Source organism: Hippocampus comes, unplaced genomic scaffold, assembly GCF_001891065.2.
Source record: "Hippocampus comes isolate QL1 unplaced genomic scaffold, H_comes_QL1_v1.1 scaffold9, whole genome shotgun sequence".
NCBI classification, from domain to species: domain Eukaryota; kingdom Metazoa; phylum Chordata; class Actinopteri; order Syngnathiformes; family Syngnathidae; genus Hippocampus; species Hippocampus comes.
In genome coordinates this window covers 4,387,539-4,406,281 of record NW_017805275.1, presented here as the reverse complement: position 1 = coordinate 4,406,281, position 18,743 = coordinate 4,387,539, and the positions used below count along the sequence as shown (strand labels likewise).

Here is an 18,743-nt window from a genome sequence, read left to right as displayed (position 1 = left end):
CGCACGCACACACACACACACACACACACACACACACACACACACACACACACACACATCCTGTCAATAACCCTAGAAGCATAGTCCCAATTAAGACGGTATAACCAGTCCTACAGAGCTTCAATTTGCGTCTAGTGCGGCTGCTTCATTACAGCGTCTGCTTTCAGACAGCAGTCTGATCTTGGCATTTGGGGCACAAATTTACCTCTATTTGCCACGAGTACAACTCAGCCTGACACACACGAGCCTTCACTCTGTGGTTGTGAGTGTGCCACGCTAAAGCCTAAAAGCCTTTTTCTGCCGGCCAAATAGCAGCGGCAACAAATGAATGGCATGGCTGTAATTAATCTCCGCTATTGATTCAATAAAACCTTTCGGTGGGACCGGATGAGTGAATGTTATTTATTATTGCTCCTGTTTTCTCCATATAACTGCAAAATTGAGAGAAAAATCAAAAAGTTGCATCCATTATTGATCAAGGCTTTTACTAAAATTGCACAAATGATACATTGGAGCATAGGATGTTGTGTTGCACATAAGTGTAAATTTATGATGCTTGGTATGAAATGAGAACAACCCAACACATTTTGTGATGTATTGATGACTCACAATGATCATTCTTCCAACTTCCTCTTTAATTTCGCCGCATCTCTTAGAATGTTCTTTTCGGTGTGTTTATAATTGTGGCTGCAGTTGGAGAGGTGTCGAACTGCAATCAATCATATGAATAGGATTTTCCAAGTATTCCACTCGTGTTTCTGGTGATGAGCAGGAGACAGCATCGTTCTCCACTGCATGACGCAGCTACAAAAAAAGAAATTATAAAAATGTTTTCGACTGAACCGTCACCATGCAAGATGTCAGGCGAGACATCGGCAAATGTGCAAATGTAACTTTATTTGGTGCTAATTCTAAACAGGGAAGAGAAGGCCAATGTCAGATGAGAGAAGGATTCATATGCACAGCTAATAGCAATAAATTCAAAAGCAGCACATCTACAGTAGCTATAGGCTATTTGTAAGTTTTACGATGGAAGTTCTGAACAAATGAGGTTGGCCACCAAGCTTCCACTGAAGCAACTTTGAGTTCCAATCAATTTAAGCTACCGCCTTGATTTAACGGACCCGGACCCAATCCCGATTAGTTTGCGCCACTTTCTCCTAGTTTAGACAGAAGCGTGTGTGTGTGTCCGTATTAGCAGGGGAGCTGCACTTGGTGATATGAGGAGGTGGAGGCTCTCTGACACATCTGTCTCCTTGATGAGCCAAGTGTCAGAGCCCCCCAAAGAGCTGGATGGAGTGCATCAATAAACGACTTTAATCCCCACCTGGGGCCAATGTCCTCCCACTAATAAGGGATCGTCTTACACCGCTGGCAGTCAGGATCGAGGTAAAAGTGGCTTGGCACGGGTTCTGGCACGCAGGGCTCGGCAATGTACGTAGGGAACAGTCTGGACACCGGTAACAGGCTGAGAATCAGGCGGGCCTGCTGTTGCCTTAATTGCCGGACTGACTCTGTGTTTTGTTTCCCCTCCTCTCGCGCTGCCCTCCCTCTGATGCCCTCTGGTCTCTCCACTTTCTTTCTACTAAGTGTCACACTCATTCCACCACCTCCTCCGCTTTTGTTTTCCAGCCTCCTCGCCCCCCATCTCTCCATCCGAGCCTGCTTTCAGACACACAGTGAAGGCGAAATGGGAGGGATGGCGGCCGCAGCTCAGCAGTGGCGGCCGTGCTGAAGGACGTGTGGGTTGCTCGCGTCCGCGGGGAAGAGCCGATGAGTGTTCGAGTCAGAGTGACCCTAATTAACCACACATTATCTGCAGGCTGTGCGGTGGATTAAGGCCTTCAGCTGAGAAGACCCAAAGACAGACTTCATATCCTGCCTCAAAGCGAGAGGAAGAGGGGCGGGGTTGATGGGGTGAAAAGAAAGAAAGGGCCAAAGAAAAATCGGGATGCTTGAAGCTTATCTGTTGATTAGAACCTCCCATTAACACGCAAGTCAACATCTCAAATCCACGCCAATCAATGTGTGAAGGAGAGACTGCCACACTATCGGGTGAAGTCATTTTTGTTTCCCCTCGAAGCCAAAGACATCAAATAGCTTAGCCTGTCATCGGAGAAACAGGTCCCTCCCTCACGCACAGGTGCGGAAGTTTCAGTAGGAGGAGGATCATTATTCCGTCGCGAGATAATGAGCACCCTTTCTCGTTTGACATTGGAAATCCCCCCGAAATGAGCACTCGAGCGTGTTGACAGGCCGTCCTAAACATGAAGCACTGCTGCATTAAACCGGAGTCTATTGTCAACAAGGCAATTCAATCTGAGAACAACACAAAGCCCTCATTGACGCAGCACAAAGCGCGGCAGCCTCAAGCAGGCGGCGCCTGCGATTTGGGAAAGGAAAACATTTTAGCGGCAGATGTGACATACCTCATTTCCCAAGACAGACGAGCCACTATCAACATGATTAAACAGAAGATTAACTGACACAAACCAGCCAACTGTTCCAAGTACCAAAAGATTATTGCTCATGAGACACCATTTCTTCAAGTGCTATGTGTTAATACAAGCTGCTGATTGATTTGTACTGATTTACATAACGTGGCACTACCGTACACTGTGCAGCGTTATCACTTCGAGCATTACAAGGCTCTTAGAGAGTATTACGTCCGATCCTCTGCTTACCCTTCTGAGCCACTGCAACATTTATTGTGCCTTGTCACTGTTCACCGTCACAAGCGGGGCTCCGGCAGCAGTCCATATTCTGCCACCCGGTATACATTTTATCCTAATGTACCCGCAAAAGACTGCTTTCCTGATACACTCCGACTGGGCCATTCGTCCTGTGCCGTGCCAACGTACGGTCGCGCCATTTAGCCATGCCGAGGAATGTTACATCCATCTACGACTGTTGTACTGAGCTTTCATCGGAGTTCTCAATGAGAACATTCTATTCATCGAGCCAGTGAGGCCTTTTCTGTGGCCCTAATAATTATTTTTACAAAGGTAGAGTGTTCAACAAATGTATTAGATCAGTGCTTGGCAACCACCCAGTCACAGACCGCTGACGGTTTGGTACCAGGCTGCACAGAGTGAACAAAGACTATTTGACGAATGTTCTGGTTCTGGTTTTATTTTTTTAAAAATGCTGTTGTAGACCACCACTCAATTTAAGTGGTAGCCCCTAACTCAACAGCTGTGCTAAATATCAAAATGATGCACCGGTATGCAGAAATTCTTGAACTGAAATTATTTTGGAAGTGTAAATGAGGAATTATTTTTGTTATCCATGAATTCCCACAATTAGTGTCAAATGTCAAATGGAGTTCCTCATTTGTATCCCTGAACAGAAAGATGTCTTTCAGTGGTTTAGTGTTCATTTTTTTTCAATAAAAATGTCTTGAATTCTGACATTCAGTTTGAAAATCCTCTTTGGTGTTCTAGATAGTAAAACATCTGGAGAAAGAGGCCACATTAATAAAGCGTTACGTTTCTGTCTGGTTACATTTGGTTTTGTTCCCTCACATGCCCTTTTTTGTTGCCACATGTTCTCGTTATCCGTGTCCCTTGTGGTTAACCAGTCAGCGCCCTCAACCCTTTGTGTCTAGTCCAGGTGTTTCTCGTTGTCTCGTCACTTTGCTTGTATTCAGTTCTGTCAGTCTTTGTTGGGTCATTGTGAGTGTCAGTATATGTGTGCTCCTGTCATGTTTTGTTTCCTGTCATAGTTTTGTTGGTTACTTTGGTTCCTTGTGATTTCCAGGCATTTGTACTTTGACTGAGTGTTTTTCCATTGTACTCCTCTGTATTTTTGTTAAATACATTTTGGTCAATCCACCCTGCTCCTCCCTGCTTTTTGGGGACCTACCATCATCGCCACGCAAAACTTGACAACAAGGTGGCTAATACATTTGCTCAGCACTGGATGTCGCCAAGATGTCAAGTCAAATGTCAAGGGTGTAATGACCACAGCGACGAGACGGTTTGCCTTTCGGGGTGTGTGTGTGTGTGGGGGGGGGTTGTGCAGTGTACTTCACGGCTGCCTCTTACCTCGGTCTGTGTCGTAGAGGTAGACAAACTTCTGCCACTTGTAGTGCGAGATCAGACTGAGGACTGCTCCTCGGAGCGCAGGACGCATCTGGATGACAAACTGCACCTCGTTGTCGGTGGGATAACTGGGTGTGACGAAGGAGGTGTGCAGAGCTCCGCAGAATGACGTCAAGGTGTTCATGGACTTTTTGTCGTAGAATCCAAAGATGGCGTACACTCCGCGGGAGAATTGGGAACAAACTGCAAGAGAGCCGAGAGGTGCCGGGGCACGAGAAGGTTAGGGCTTGTGTCGGCAAAATGAGCATATGCACGTTTAAAAACTTGCGCCTCATCACTTCAGGCACTAAACGATCGATTGGGTTATTTGAATCTCCACTAATAGCCAATTAAAGCTTGATGTGATTGCTAGTGCTCCTCCGTACACTTGATACGCCTTGACAGCAGATCCTGGCTAACACAGTACACATTTACATATCGTGTTACTCAGATAGGCCGAATCTTTCTGCGCAGATTCGTCTTCTGATTTTTATGGAACACTTTATTGCTTTTAGAGTTAAGATCTTGTATATTGTGTATTACTTGCGTCAGGGATTTTTCTTAGGTCAGTTCTGTAAGAAAAAAATTAACAAAAAGTGTATAGCTAAAAAAAAAACATTGTCATTCTTTTATGACTATAAAAGAAACCAGAAACCATTCTGAAGTTAAACTGCGATATGTTTTTCCCCAAGTTAAAAAAAAAAAAAAAAAAAACACGTTAAAAGAGCCACTTTTTAGAAACAACCTTTAAAAAAAATTAATCCAACGGGACATAAGAAAGTCAAATGTCACTCTGATGAGTGCGGAGCTCTGCCAAAGCCAAATCATTCTAATTTGGATCACAATTTCCATATGACAGAAACACAATTTCTGCATGTCCGAATTCTTCCATTGCGATTCATGAATTATTCATGGTGAAAAATGCCAAGCATCATACATTACATCTTTTAACAAAAGCAAAAACAGTTCCTGACTCATTTTATCCACACTTTCTCTCATGAAAGTAGTATGTGTGTGACCAACTGCAATACAGAAACGACAAACTCACACTCAACAAACATTTCGTACAGTTGATAAAAATAGATGCCGATTGTTAAAGTAAACACAACATAAAACGGCAATTCATTTATGTTGCTTGAATTGTATTCAAAAGGGAAAATCCAGGGTTCAGCTTTGGTGAGGACATTTTCACAAATTCGCTCTGTCAGGTTTCAGATGAGATAAGATGATATCAACTTTATTAGTCTCACCATACCCATTTTTTTTCAATTTCATTGTAAATACTCAGCAGGCTATTAATTGTAAACATCCAACTAATTTAGATTTTTTTAAACTAGTGCTGTTGGAATTGATGCACATACCTTATTATCAAGTGGAAAATTGGTCATGCAATCCAAAAAATTAGTGAAAGTAAATGCTTAAATCTGGAACCCCAGAACACTTCTCTGGATTCATTGTTTTTTTTTTTGCACTGATTTTGACTCTTTTTTTTTTTCTAGCACATCGGGTTTTAAAAATAATCCTAATAATTTCATCACAACCACATAATATGATGATGATGATGATGATGATGAATTAAAGGTTAGGTTCAGCAATAAGTTGAATTCTTTCTGATACATCATAGCTAGCTATAAATTACAATGCATGGTAAAATCCCTATTGCGCAAGCTTTTATCAGTCAAACTTATAAACAAACAAAAACAAAGAAAATATCTCAAAAATGCGGAAAAAAAATAGATATTTTATTAGCGTCAAAAATACTTTTAAAGACACATAAAGCCATCTCTGATTGAAATTTGCTGTTGACCAGTGCAATTTATCGTTATGAAGGGCCACTGGCAACGTTTGTCAATGGGGGTATATTATGCTTCCCGATGAAACATATCATGGAAGACATAGAAAATGTAAACATCATTACTGTATATTACCAACTAGCCAGGAAGGGCCCCTCAGCCACCATTTTTGACAGGAGGTGGGTGTGTTAGCAAAACATTTTTCTAACGACAGTGTTGACCGTGGAGGTTGGGGATTCATATGGGTCCTGAAAAAACAGACAAACAAACAAAAAAACAAACAAAAAAAAAACCAGTAGGCCAACTTTAAATTTCAAACGGAAGAGAAGAAAGCACAGCTCCACCATGTGCAAGAAACTACTCCCTGCTGCCCCCTGCCACTGTTGTGTTCCTTTCTGCAGCCTTCTACGAAAGTCTTTTTCGTAATGTTATTTATTTTTTTGCTTCGAGGGAGTGCAGAACTGTTTTGCTAATGACCTCGTGTGCTGCATTCGTGGCAACCTTTGATCTGTTTTCACTGTAACGAACCCAGAGCTCCTTAAGGGGGGGAACATGTGAGCGTGAGCTTGGTGACACATCCACGTTTGCCGGTGCATTCATCATGCACTCCAGCGGGTGGTGAATGTGCACAACGGTCAGGCAGAGAAGTTTCCATTACATCTGAAATCTGGTCCTTGTCCTTCCCAGCTACAGGTGTGCTTTCCTAACCTATCATCAACTGCTGCTCGCTTACTCTGATTTAATCTCAAGTGCTCCCACTGGGTAATGAAGCATCCGTCGCAGCTGGAAACACTTTGAATATTTCACTGCAACGGTCGAATGTTGGGAAAGGATCGTTACATCGTGTCACATTAAAACGACTGGTTTAAGCATTGGTGCCTGATTGTGCCGCCCTTATCCGTTCAAGTTGTACTTCCAACGGCACTCGGTCTAAAAATTGCTTTTTTGACTGAGATGAGTCGGCCCGAATGGGAATCGGTCCATCTCAGCGCTCTTGTGTTTTCTACCGGCATTGCAATTAAGACTGAACAATGAATCAAATTCAAATCAACACTGCAATCGGGGTTCCTACAGTTAAAATGAAAGAATTTTAATTCTATTCAAAATCAAATTTAAGATGAACTTCACAATGCGGGGCGACTGTCCTGACTCAACCTTGAAAACAGTGATGTGGTTTACATCAATGTTTTCAAGGTTCCTCTGTTGAGATTGCGTGACGTTACCACAAGAGTCACTCACAATTTTTTTATAAGAATAATAAGACAAGATAAGATAAGATAAGATAAGATAAGAAGAAAACCTTTGTCTCACAGTTGAGAAATTCCCAATTTACAACAGCGAAATTATGATTAATATCTTAACAACTTAATATTTCATAACTTTTGTGACTTGAGATCATTTATAGTCATAAAACCCATTGTGAATTGATAAACTGAGTGCATCTTAACACACGACCGTGATATTGAGGAATATAATTGCAGTTAGATTGCTTTTTAAAAATCCTTCAGTCTTAACTGCAACACCTCTTTAAATGATATTAAGCGTTGTTGTGCCTTAGTGTCAACACGCGACGCGCTGATACTCAGGCAAACACGACCAAGCTCACATATTGAGCTCTTCAGCGCAATGACTTGTGAATGAGAGAACTAGTTAGCGGCCGGATTTGCGTCATCCTCTCTAATTCCCTTCCCCGCCTATCTGTCCCGCTGCAGACGCCCAAGGTGCGACACCTTCAGCAACACGCGCGGAAGCGCAACTACTGTAAGCGAATCAACAGCTGGACAGCAGTATTGTCACAAATAGCTGCTGTTTTCTTCTCCAGTGAATGGGAGCCAGCGGTTTCCTCGGCTCCCTCTTAATTTAGGCCAGTTCTGACACAGAACATGTCCTCAGGGACCGGGTCTGGCGGCATCTTTTTCTGCCCCGATCCAGCTGTCCTCTGCTTATTAGGTTCAGCTTTGAGTGAGGCTGATTTTCAATAACAGATTGTGGATGTGTTATGGCACTGCACCCACTTTTCAGTGTCACAGTCTTATTGTAGTGGAAGGGTTTGTGATCCCATGAGCAATAGTGTGGTGAACAATGTTCGGAGATGTGCTCACACTCTGGCAAGGTTTTAAGGGAGTGAGAAATGAGTACTTCAGTTTTGAGGGCGCGCGTGTGCGCGCGCACACACACACACACACACACACTAGCTAGTTGCACTGCTCAGATTTAGTTGAATCCTAAAATACTGCCTATTTTAGCTGTTGAAAATGTGTGTTATGTCACTTTCGAAAATGATGAACACAAAAATCTTGGTTTTCCTTCAAGGCCACATGATTTTTGAGTACTGTACACGTTCACACATTGTGGGGACAATTTTTGGGCCTAGGGCAAATCTAGCACAAAGCAAAGTCTGACAGTGCGCATAGAGGTTTTTTTTTTTCTTTTCCTCGACAGCCGCAGGTCGTAGGGGGTGTTTGCGTCATTGTGGGATTGAACGCAGGAGGTTTTTTTTTTTCTTTTCCTCGACAGCCGCAGGTCGTAGGGGGTGTTTGCGTCATTGTGGGATTGAACGCAGGTGACTTTCTCTCAATTGGAGCAGCTTGCCTCATTCACTTTAAATTCAGCACAGAGAGAGCGGTGCGGTTCACATGGCATGTCGTCCATTTAAGTTGGGTGGTGTGGATGGGCACTGAGAGACCGCTCCTTCCAACCCCGATCAGGCAAATCATATGAAAACACATGTCTCCCAAAGTACTGACCCCACGGTCATTTCTGCTTGGACATCAGGGGCACCCGGACAGGTTAGCAAATTTAAAAAGTCACTGGAATGTTTGTGGCATTATTTCCTGATTGTAATGACTGAAAACTGCAGTAGTTGTGCCTGCAGGTTTGATTCTGGCTGGTGCCCCGATACCCAACCATTGCAAGTCACAGGCCCCAATAAAAATTGGTGGGGATGGGGGGGTCAGAATGAAAATAAATCAATAAATAAAAGTGTTCGATAAGTTCTAAATCCATGACATGCAGTTCAAGTAATGCAAATTGCACACTTTAAGCCAGTGAACTATTTTTTTAAACAAATACAAATGGGCTGTTAGATTAAATGAGGGCATATACTGCTCATCCATCTTCAACCCAATTCGCCAGTTTATAATCGATGACCAAAATAATCAGTAGCAAACAGCTGCACTGCACACCTGCTTTGTCGACATGAACTATGCTAAACTTGCACGCCCTCCACCTAAACATCATTTGTGACATATAGCGAAAGAAGGCTTCACCACTGCTACAAATGGACTTCAACCACTGTTAGTGTAGCACGACATACAATTAATGGAAGCCGTGTTATTGATTTTCAATGAAGCTGGCGTGTGCACAAACCTTTCGTTTTCTAACTCGTATCCACTAACAAGCTCCAACACACGCTGGGGCTTCACAGGTGTCGGCATCCCGCAGACGGCATTAAAAGTAACTTTGGAGAGCCCTCGAGGGAGACTAGCGATGCTGTTGATCACTAAGCCTTAAGCAATATGCCTTCCTGTCAGAAAAGACCATTACTTTAACCAGGCAGCTCGAACCAAACACTTGCGTAAAGAGCAGGGAGATCATTATGTAAATTGTAAATAAGATGCAGGTTCTCTTAGCCCTTTTGGAGACAAACGTTGGCTCTGTTGTAACGATAATAAATGTGAGGAACAAGCTCACAATTGTACATAACCACTTGCTGTGAGTCAAGTGCACTTGTCCTTCTAAAACAGCAAAATACAAAATGTAAAAAATATAAAAGTTTCATTTGTGTGCTGCACATTGATGGTGGAATTCTTTAAGTGATGGATTTTTGTTGTTGTTTGAACTGTTAATGTTAACAAAGGGAAATGAAAATCTATCCATCCAATTTCAACACCGCTTATCCTGAACAGGGTCACGCAAGGTGCTGGAGCCTATCCCAGCTAACTTTGGCTGAAAGGCGGAGTACACGATGAACTGGTCGCCAGTCAGCCGCAGGGCACTTATAGAGACAAACAACCATTCACATCCACATTCACACCCTCACCGAGTGGAAACCGATTCCACGCTGCCAGCTCACCAGTCAGTTGAGTGTACCACTACATAATCAGCAACTGGAAATTCAAATGAAAAGATCAAATTAGTCATGTAGCTATTGGAAATTAACACTAGAAACCGCCCCTTGGCATAGTTCAAAATCCATCTAGCACTTGGCGACCAGCAGATTGGGTTCCTTTTACCAAGGGTGGATTGATTATTTTGGCGGTGGCTAGATGCCTCAGTGAGTAACGCCTCTGATATTGGATACGGGCATGGAGGTTCACATTTCGGTCAGGGCGGATAGCCCGCCCACTGAAAAATGGTGGGTCGTGCCAGGAGGCATCAAGTGTGGCAGACGTACCATGCAACAGGACAAAGTTGCTTCTTCTTCTTAGAAAATGTTAGAAATAAAATCGGTCTTATTATTCACTACAGCTCCAACCTGGTGACCCTTTTCTTGATAGCTTAAACTCTGGTTGTTGGTTTCTACTAAGTACTGACCCAACATGCTGGCTCAAATCCTCAACCCAATGTGCTGGGTATAAATAACCCAGCATACATGGGCTCAGCTTCTTGTGGACCCAGCAGTGGGTTAGTGATTTCTCCTAGTTTGAGTTACTCTCGACCCAACAGGTTTAAGAGGACAGTGATAAGTAATGTACTTGTTTTTGTACTTAGCAGAGTAAAATGTTTTTGGTGTGATATGGTAAAATCCACTTTGAACTTTCTTTTTCAAACTTCTGCAAACGGCCTTCTTTTCAGTGTAAAAATTAAACATTGAAGCAATTGGTCCTTGCATCTAAAATAACTTTCCTTGCAAACGATCTGTCAAAAGATATGACGCAGTATTTCTGCAAACTCGGCGTTTACAATGTCGAGGTATTCTTCAGAGCTGTAGTGTTTTAAATTTCTAAACATCTATGTATATTTGATGTGATTTGAAAAATGTGTAACAAGCGGTGACATTTTTCTTCACACTAATACTCGCATATAGAGTGGGAAATCAGCGCTAACAACTGATTAATACTGAGAAAAATATTCACCAAGGCAATAAGCCGTTACATATTTGCCCACCAGGGAGGGATTTCAAGTTTGCTCTAAAATGAAAGTTCACTGAAGCACCATTTGCTTCTCAATAACTGGAGTAAGCCTCAAGTTAATGGACTGACTTGAACATTAGTTCTTACATATGGAAATTCCTGGCTGGCTGGCGCCAAGGGGGGGCGTAAAACTGTATTTATGTGTTTGCCTCCGCAAAGTTTTTAACGTTCCATCACCTCTTAGTCCTCACCTCTTTCCCCAGCCTTTATCCTGACCTCTCCTTTTGTTGCCCGTCTTTTGCCTCAACCATCTGCTCCTGCCCTGCAGCAAACCATCTCTTCAAGTGTACCACTATCTCACTCTCTCTCTTTCTCTCTCTCTTTCTCTCTCCCCACCTGAGTGCCTTTCGCTCATCTCTTCTCACACGGTCTCCCTCCAAAATATCAGTCTACTCCATCAGCAAAGCAGACTGTTACTGGACTCTTGCATTAAAAAAAAAAAATGCTGTGTGCACTCTCGGGGGAGAAAGTGGCTGCTCTTGCATGAATCTCATCCCTCATGGTGATTAAATAAAAATGAATAAGGGTTGCCCGTGGAGGGAAAACACACAAGCTGAAACTGTCCCCACAGCTCGGAAGAAATCCCACATTGTTTCGTCTAATCCGATGATTCCTCGAGTGTCACCTTGAATTTCAATAATAGCAAATTACTCGGACAAGCATGTGCCTGAATGACGTCAGGGCGAAAGCCTGCGTGGGTACGGAGAGATCTAACGACACCAAGATACGTCATCCTCTAACCCATTCCTTCGCCTCTAATCGCATTTTCTCGTCTTCTGCAGCTAACTGCTCTTCTACCTCCTCCTCCCCCTTCGCTGCTGGAGGGAACCAAGCATCCCATCTCCAGTTCACTGGTCAAACACACACAGTTGCGGCGCCCTCATTCCCGTTCCATAATCAGGACACACAGTAGCGCTACAGGGATGTTACATTTTCTGATGCATCACTTGAGATGACTGGCTCGCTGGATTGCTAGCTCAGATGGACACGCGCTATCCTGCAGGCACTTTGGGCTGATTCAAGAAAAGGAAAATATTCCTTATACTTCATTTAGACTACGCTAACCTTTTTTTTATTTCTGCACTGCCGAGGGGATAAGCGCAAAGGACACTAAATGTCAAAGATGATTGCATCTTTTTTAGCTATTTTCTTTTTCATAAACGACACATTATAGGCTCCATTGTATGGCTCTTTCTTGTGATCTGCATATAGCTCTTCTACGTGCTCTCCCCCCCCCCCCCTCCTGCGCTTATACCAACTTTGGGACCTGCCCTGAAGAGGGGATGCTGTCAGGAGCAGATAGCTTCTAAGTGCCCTTGGGGGGGGGTTTGCATCAGCTCTCGCCGTAGAGATGTGCAGTGTGCTTCAAAGTGTGAACACAAATGGCAAAGCCGCATTGAAGCCGCCGTGAAACATTACAGAGAAGATGTCACTCGTCCTGCTGGATCAGCTTCTCACGTCGGTCTCCATATTTTTTTTTTAATATTTATATTTTATGCATATGCATATTTTCAGAATTAACTCAGAGTGAACTCGCTTGATAACAGAAGTCCCCTGTTTCTCAGGCTTCCAGGGCAATTGCAATTAAGGACTTGAAAAGAGCTGTTGAAAATGCATGTTTGGATGTGACAATAATATTTCCTTGAAAGACAACATAGTGCTCATAAAACGTGCAAACGCTACCGAAGGGTGAACATAACACCGTGCTCACTCCCAACTAGTTACACAAGTGCACACGCACACAAACGGGTGCAAAAAATGCTGGACACATTTAGTTCAGTCGATATGATAAAAATAAAAAAATTAAAAATACAAACTTTTAATTTGAGCGTCTTATTAAATAACTTCCCCATTGGGATTCCAACCAGTCACACACTTTTAAAACCACTGAAATGTAAGTAACCCAAATTGAGTGAAACAGCTCATACGGCGATAGGTCCGAAACGGACAGAGACAATGCTGGGTCATTTATACCCAACGCGTTGTATTGAGTATTTGACGCGGCACGTATGGTTGGGATTTTGATCCAATAGGGGGTAACGAACCATCCTGATGAGTTAAAGCTACCAAGGAATGGGTTACCAGGCTATCAGTCAAGTTGTGTTTCAAAATAATACTAATTTGATTGTCATCATTTTCTTAGAAGAAAAAGCAACTTTCCCCTGTCAGTGTTAGTCAGCTCCTCCACAATACTTACTGTATGATGCTGGTTGTGATGTCAGCACCGCACAAAGAATTAAGGAGGAAGAATAGGAAAAAATGTTATAATTTTTTGTGAGCATTTTTCTCTTTTGTATGAGTTCTAGAAAAATGACACTGCAGTACGCTTCATCTATACAGTATTACTGTATCATGCAAGTGACTTGATGTGGCACAATTTTTACACCAGGTGCCACCGCCATTTTCTACGCATTTCACATGAAATTTTCTTGATCTTCGTGACACAAGATATAAAAATGGCGACGAGCTTCACAGCTTTTCAGTCTGCCAAAATCCATTCTTCCACCCTGTCTGTTGTGTCAAAATAATGAACCCAAATTTGGGTAAAAGTAACCCAATCTGCTCAAAATCCACAGCTACTGAGTGGGTTAGGAAAATAAATAAAATAGAAATGAAATAATTTGTGTGTGTGTGTGTGTGTGTGTGTGTGTGTGTGTGTGTGTGTGTGTGTGTGTGTGTGTGTGTGTGTGTGCGCGCGCACACGCACGCCTGAAAATCTGTGGAGCTACATTTACGCCAATCCAATGATTGGTTGTCAAAAAAAGATCTGAACAACGAAAATTGAATGGGAAGAACACAAAATGTGGCGGTTATTTTCTTATTTCAGAAGTCTTGCGTTGCATCTTTTTGTTTATTGGTTGTGTTCCTCGTCCGTGTTGTATCATCGATGGATTACAGTGGTGTTGCCTTTCTATGATGCCATACTATTTATGTAGATGATGCATCACCGTGCCTCCAAATCTTATTGCACGGACCAAAACCAGATCAAGGTTTATTGTTCCAAACAGTATCATGGCAAGCTGCATATTTGGTGGAAACGTGGTACATCACGCTTTTATATTCGATACAATCCACATGAGGAGGAGACTTCACATGAGATTCATCCGCTCTAAAACACCAAATCAGTTTTTTTTTTGTTTTTTTTTCTTGGCCTCGTACTGAAATGTCACATCCACAATAGTAACTGCCTGGGAACTGTAATTAGTCAGCTCCTCCACAATACTGTATGAGGCTGGTTGTGATGTCAGCACCGCACAAAGAAGGAGGAAGACTAGGACAAAAATGTGCTCAAACCCAGTGATCATCTGTTTGTTTGGGGTTTTTTTCCCCACAGTTAAAATTTTTAGTGAGCATTTTTCTCTTTTGTATGAGTTCTAGAAAAATGACACTGCAGTACCCTTCATCTACTGTACTCACAAATACCAACATTTAAGTTAAATTACGTTTGTACAAATATTTGTGGGGAAGAGCGGATTCATTCTCGAAGTACAAAGCAGTAAAGCTTCCGCATTTTCCAACTAGTCTTTCCGAAGTCGAATCTCTATGTCAAAATAAGAGCCCGACACAAGGTCAAGTGTAGTCGGTTAGTGCTTCACAATCACTCAAATTCATTCAACTACCCTCTGCCTTTGCCTTCCACCTCTGTGGCCTTCCACTTGGACTCTTGGCGATCGCGTGCTGTACTTGGGAGATTGCCTGGTCAGCAATCCCAAAGGGAATGCGCACCTCTCAAGTCCATCCTCTTGTGACAGGTATTGTCACCTTCGAGGTCTTACTGTCGCGCATTGTTTGACAAGAGAACAGCAAACACGGCTGAGAGCCGAGAGCCCAGGTCAAACAAACCTCCTTTTGGCGAATTTCATCATCCACATTTCGATGCACCTTGTTTGAGTGACAGACTCATTATGCAGGAGCAAGAGGGAAGCAAGTTTAAAACAGAACCTCGTTGAAACATGACGGCTATTTTCAAACTTTAGATAACGCTTGCTTTTTTGATGGTAGCTGCTGAGCATTTCACTTTCAAAGGTCTTTGATGCATGCAAAAATTTCATGCTACGTGCCCTCGTCTGCAGCATGTCATCTCCTTAGCACATGCAATTAAGGACTATCTGCAAAAGCAGATAAGAGATGCAAACCCTTGGCCATCTCTTCCCTTTAGAGGCTGGCTGATGTCAAGCGAGCAAATAACAATCCCTTCTTGGTCGAGCTCACGCTGTTCACCATTTGCTGCAATGCAGGGGAGAGAGGAAGAAGAGTGCTCTTGGCCTTGTATCATCCTTTAGAAAAAAAAAAAGAAAAAAACATCTCCCCTCGCACATTCAGAGAGATTGTCACGAGAGCACTAGAGAGGGGACAGCTCCTAAACACTGACCCGGTGAGCACGCCTGCGCACATTTTTAAGGAGGATTCACCCGTGTATGAAACACGTAAGGCTTATGATATTCTATAATTGGATTTCCCAGAAAGCTGGTGACAAAGTCTCTCACACGCCACTAATCCTCCCAATCAACTTTGCGGGCCCAAGGCGTGCATGATGAATATGGAGGGTGCAAGCGAGCTGGAAGCGAGGAAGAAGGCGCTGACCGAGGATGAAGTGAAACGCTCCTGCGACGGAACTGGAACGGACGTCATTAAAAGGAGAAGCGACGCGTTCTGCCACATGGGGCCTTATCTGCATCTCTCACGTTGGGAACGAGAAGGGTCACGGGGGGGGGGGCGCGGGGGTCGTTACACCGGAGAGAGGAGCGAATTCAACACGTCAGCTCAACACAAATGTTTGAATGCTCGCTGTCACATGTGGTCAAGGCTTCTGTCAAATAATGATCCCCGTTTGCTAAATCAACGGAAACAGATCACGCTAGGTCTTCATGAAAAGTGCCTTTTACAAGGGAAAATACATGGACAAGCAGCCCCGTCAAACATATGACAGTAATTGTTCCGAAAATAATTCAACTTGACTGGACGGGGGAGGGCTGGCCTCGCTCGGGTAAACATTTATCGTGGTATTTCATCTATCGAGCCGAGTAGCGGACTTGACTTGTTTTGAATTCAATTGTAAACATCAGGAAAAAGTACCTGGCAGCTTGTTCTTGCGCTTACTGGGATGATCCATGGCCATATCCCCCCCGCCCCCTCGGCCCCCACTTTTTTACCACTCCCGGCCTGAAAAAAATGCAAAACGGATCGGATCACTTCAAGACATTCGCGCGATGCCGAGGCAACGTTTGAAAGACAAAGGGAGTGACACGGCGAGGTTTTTCAGGCCTTGCTGCAAAGCCCCCACTCCCCTCATCCCTTATGTTGAAATTCTGATTCTTTTTCTGCCCCTGCTGTATACATCAACATCAATTCATGTTGTTTTTCAGGCCTACTTCACAACTGTATTTATTCATTTTTTTTAATCCAAGCACATTCCCAAGTGGTAGTAATTCATGGGCCTAGACCATGAGTCCAGAAATAAACTTCTTACCCCTGCTGTTAAAATTTTGCATTAAAATCTCTCTACATATCATGTAGCTAATTTAGCCTGGCTTGGCATATCTCACAGGGTCAAAACATAGTTAAATATGTAGCCTACTTCAACCAAAGCGGATCTAAGGGTATCCAGTTAGTTACAGATAGATAGACAGATCGTTAGATAGATACCTGCAGGATCTTGTGGCCCCTCTTGGCCCCAATGCAAGCGGACTGTCACAGCAAAGAGTGAAAATAATTGCGCTGTCACACCACCATCCTTCTGTCCATCTCAGTCAAACGCTGAACTCAAATTATGTTGACAATTCATTCGGACGAAAATTGTTTCTTTGCCTGACACTGTTTTGTCAGAGTCTTTGCCGAGTGAGATTAAGCGGTTTCAGAGAATGGTGGATGGAAGGAAGCTCATTCATGTTTGCGGTAAGGTCCTGTGTTTTGAGAATCTCAGGATTGTCTGGCGCTGTCCATTCTTGAGTCACATAGCTATTGGTCGCTGACTATTTGATTTGAGCAAGCAATGGCCAAAAGTAATCTGCAATTGACACCCATTATTTTACGACCTTCATATGTTTGCTGTGTGGGCAAGTTTGACTTTCACTATCATTTGGTTCTGCGGGCCGGTTGTGACTGCGTGCCACGCCGGATGTATCCCGTGGGCTGGAAGTTTAAACACGTACGACCCAAGACCATTGGTTGGTTGACAATGAATCATCACTTTTGAGCAACAACTCGGAACACAAAATGCATTCGAAATGCTGCGTGGGGAGACATGAGACATTTTCATTTCTTGTTTGCAGATACTATCGGCATACAGCCATTATTCCTCTTCTTTGTTGAATTTATTGACTGCGGCGTAGAAGTTTGTTTACTCAAAACAGGTGTAGCAAATTGTTCTCTGATAAAATCTAGTTCTTCGGTGTCAAAATATGTCTGGGTTTGCAGGCAGAGGATTCATCCGCATAACTTTTGTAATTTGTGCTTCAAGCAGATAAAATGCTTGGCATTGCTATGTGTCGCTCTTGTAACTGAGGTCAAACCACTGCACGGCTCATCAGCCACGTTTACGTCTCATAAACCCTTCGCCCCTGCAAATGTTGGACGTTTTGTTCATCTGCAGAATGATCAGTGACCTTTTGTTGATCCTGGCTGAAAGCACCCATAGCAAATGATTGAGATTGTGCTAAATGCAGCTTCTATTTTCGGTAACAATTTGCAATTTAGTGAGAGCTTAACAGGGGGCCCGGTGGTCGACTGGTTAGCAAATTGGGCTCATGGTGTGGAGGTGCGGCGTTCGATTCTGGCTCCAGTGCTCCTGTGTGGAGTTTGCATGTCCTCGTGCCTGTGTGGGTTTCCACCAGGGACTGCGGTTTCCACCCACATTACAAAATCATGCGTGGCAGGTAAATGGAAAACTCTAAATTGTCTCAAGATGTGAGTGTGAGCGCAAATGGTTGTTTGTCTATGTATACCCTGCGATTGGCTGGCAACCGGTTCAGAGTGTGCCCCGAGCTTTACTGTTCAATGTCATACGACGACGCCGCCATTCATTAACCAATTTTGTTGAAAATGTGTTGTTGTTATACCAGAATATATACAATTACTGCAACTCGACAACAGCAGTGAAAGCAAAAATGTTCATCCTCTGAGTTTCCCCGAAGTGCTGATGTGTAATTTCCGCGTGGACGAAAGGCCGAAAGTCATAAAAAAATAAACAGCTATGTAATCTACGAGGACTGGGCCTTCGTCCTACTTGCTAAACTGCTTTCGGTTTGTCATTTTCTCTTTTGCTCATCTGCATGGCAGTGCTGCAAGGATTGCTGAATTTCCATATTTCTGTGGCGGTGCAATACACGTGAGCACAATGATTCCTGACTTGTTATTTCTGTCCTGAGGGATTTTAGATTGGTGTGTCCTACGTGAGAAACCAAGGGGCTGCCACATGGGGTCTGCATAAGTGGGCCATCATCAGCCACTTGCTTTCGCTTTTAAGTTAGCCTTTGCCGCCGGCCTTGCGTATCAAACGATAGTGTCAAGATATCCTAGTGGGGGAGATGGAAACAGTCACTGATGAATTTGCATGGGCAACTCTGATTACAACCAACGTGAAGTGTGAAGACAGAAGACTCTCCTATTTCGTTCACATTTTATGAAAAACATTTGATAAAACCAAAGCGGACAGGAGATGGAACCAGTTCTTTAACCTTGAAGACATCACTTGGGGGGAAAAAAAAAACTCTTCACGGCCTCAATCCAATCTA

General features: G+C 43.4%; 1 protein-coding gene across 4 annotated transcripts in view; it reads right to left on the bottom strand.

The window, feature by feature from the left end:
• The window catches only part of LOC109515834 (glutamate receptor 3-like), a 111,783-nt gene that overhangs the window by 66,022 nt on the left and 27,018 nt on the right, over positions 1-18,743 (bottom strand). For all 4 annotated transcript variants that reach the window (XM_019869868.1, XM_019869869.1, XM_019869867.1 and 1 more), the window contains exon 3: positions 4,047-4,286. In XM_019869868.1, coding sequence (XP_019725427.1) covers positions 4,047-4,286 — 240 coding nt within the window. The remainder of the gene's footprint in view (positions 1-4,046; positions 4,287-18,743) is intronic.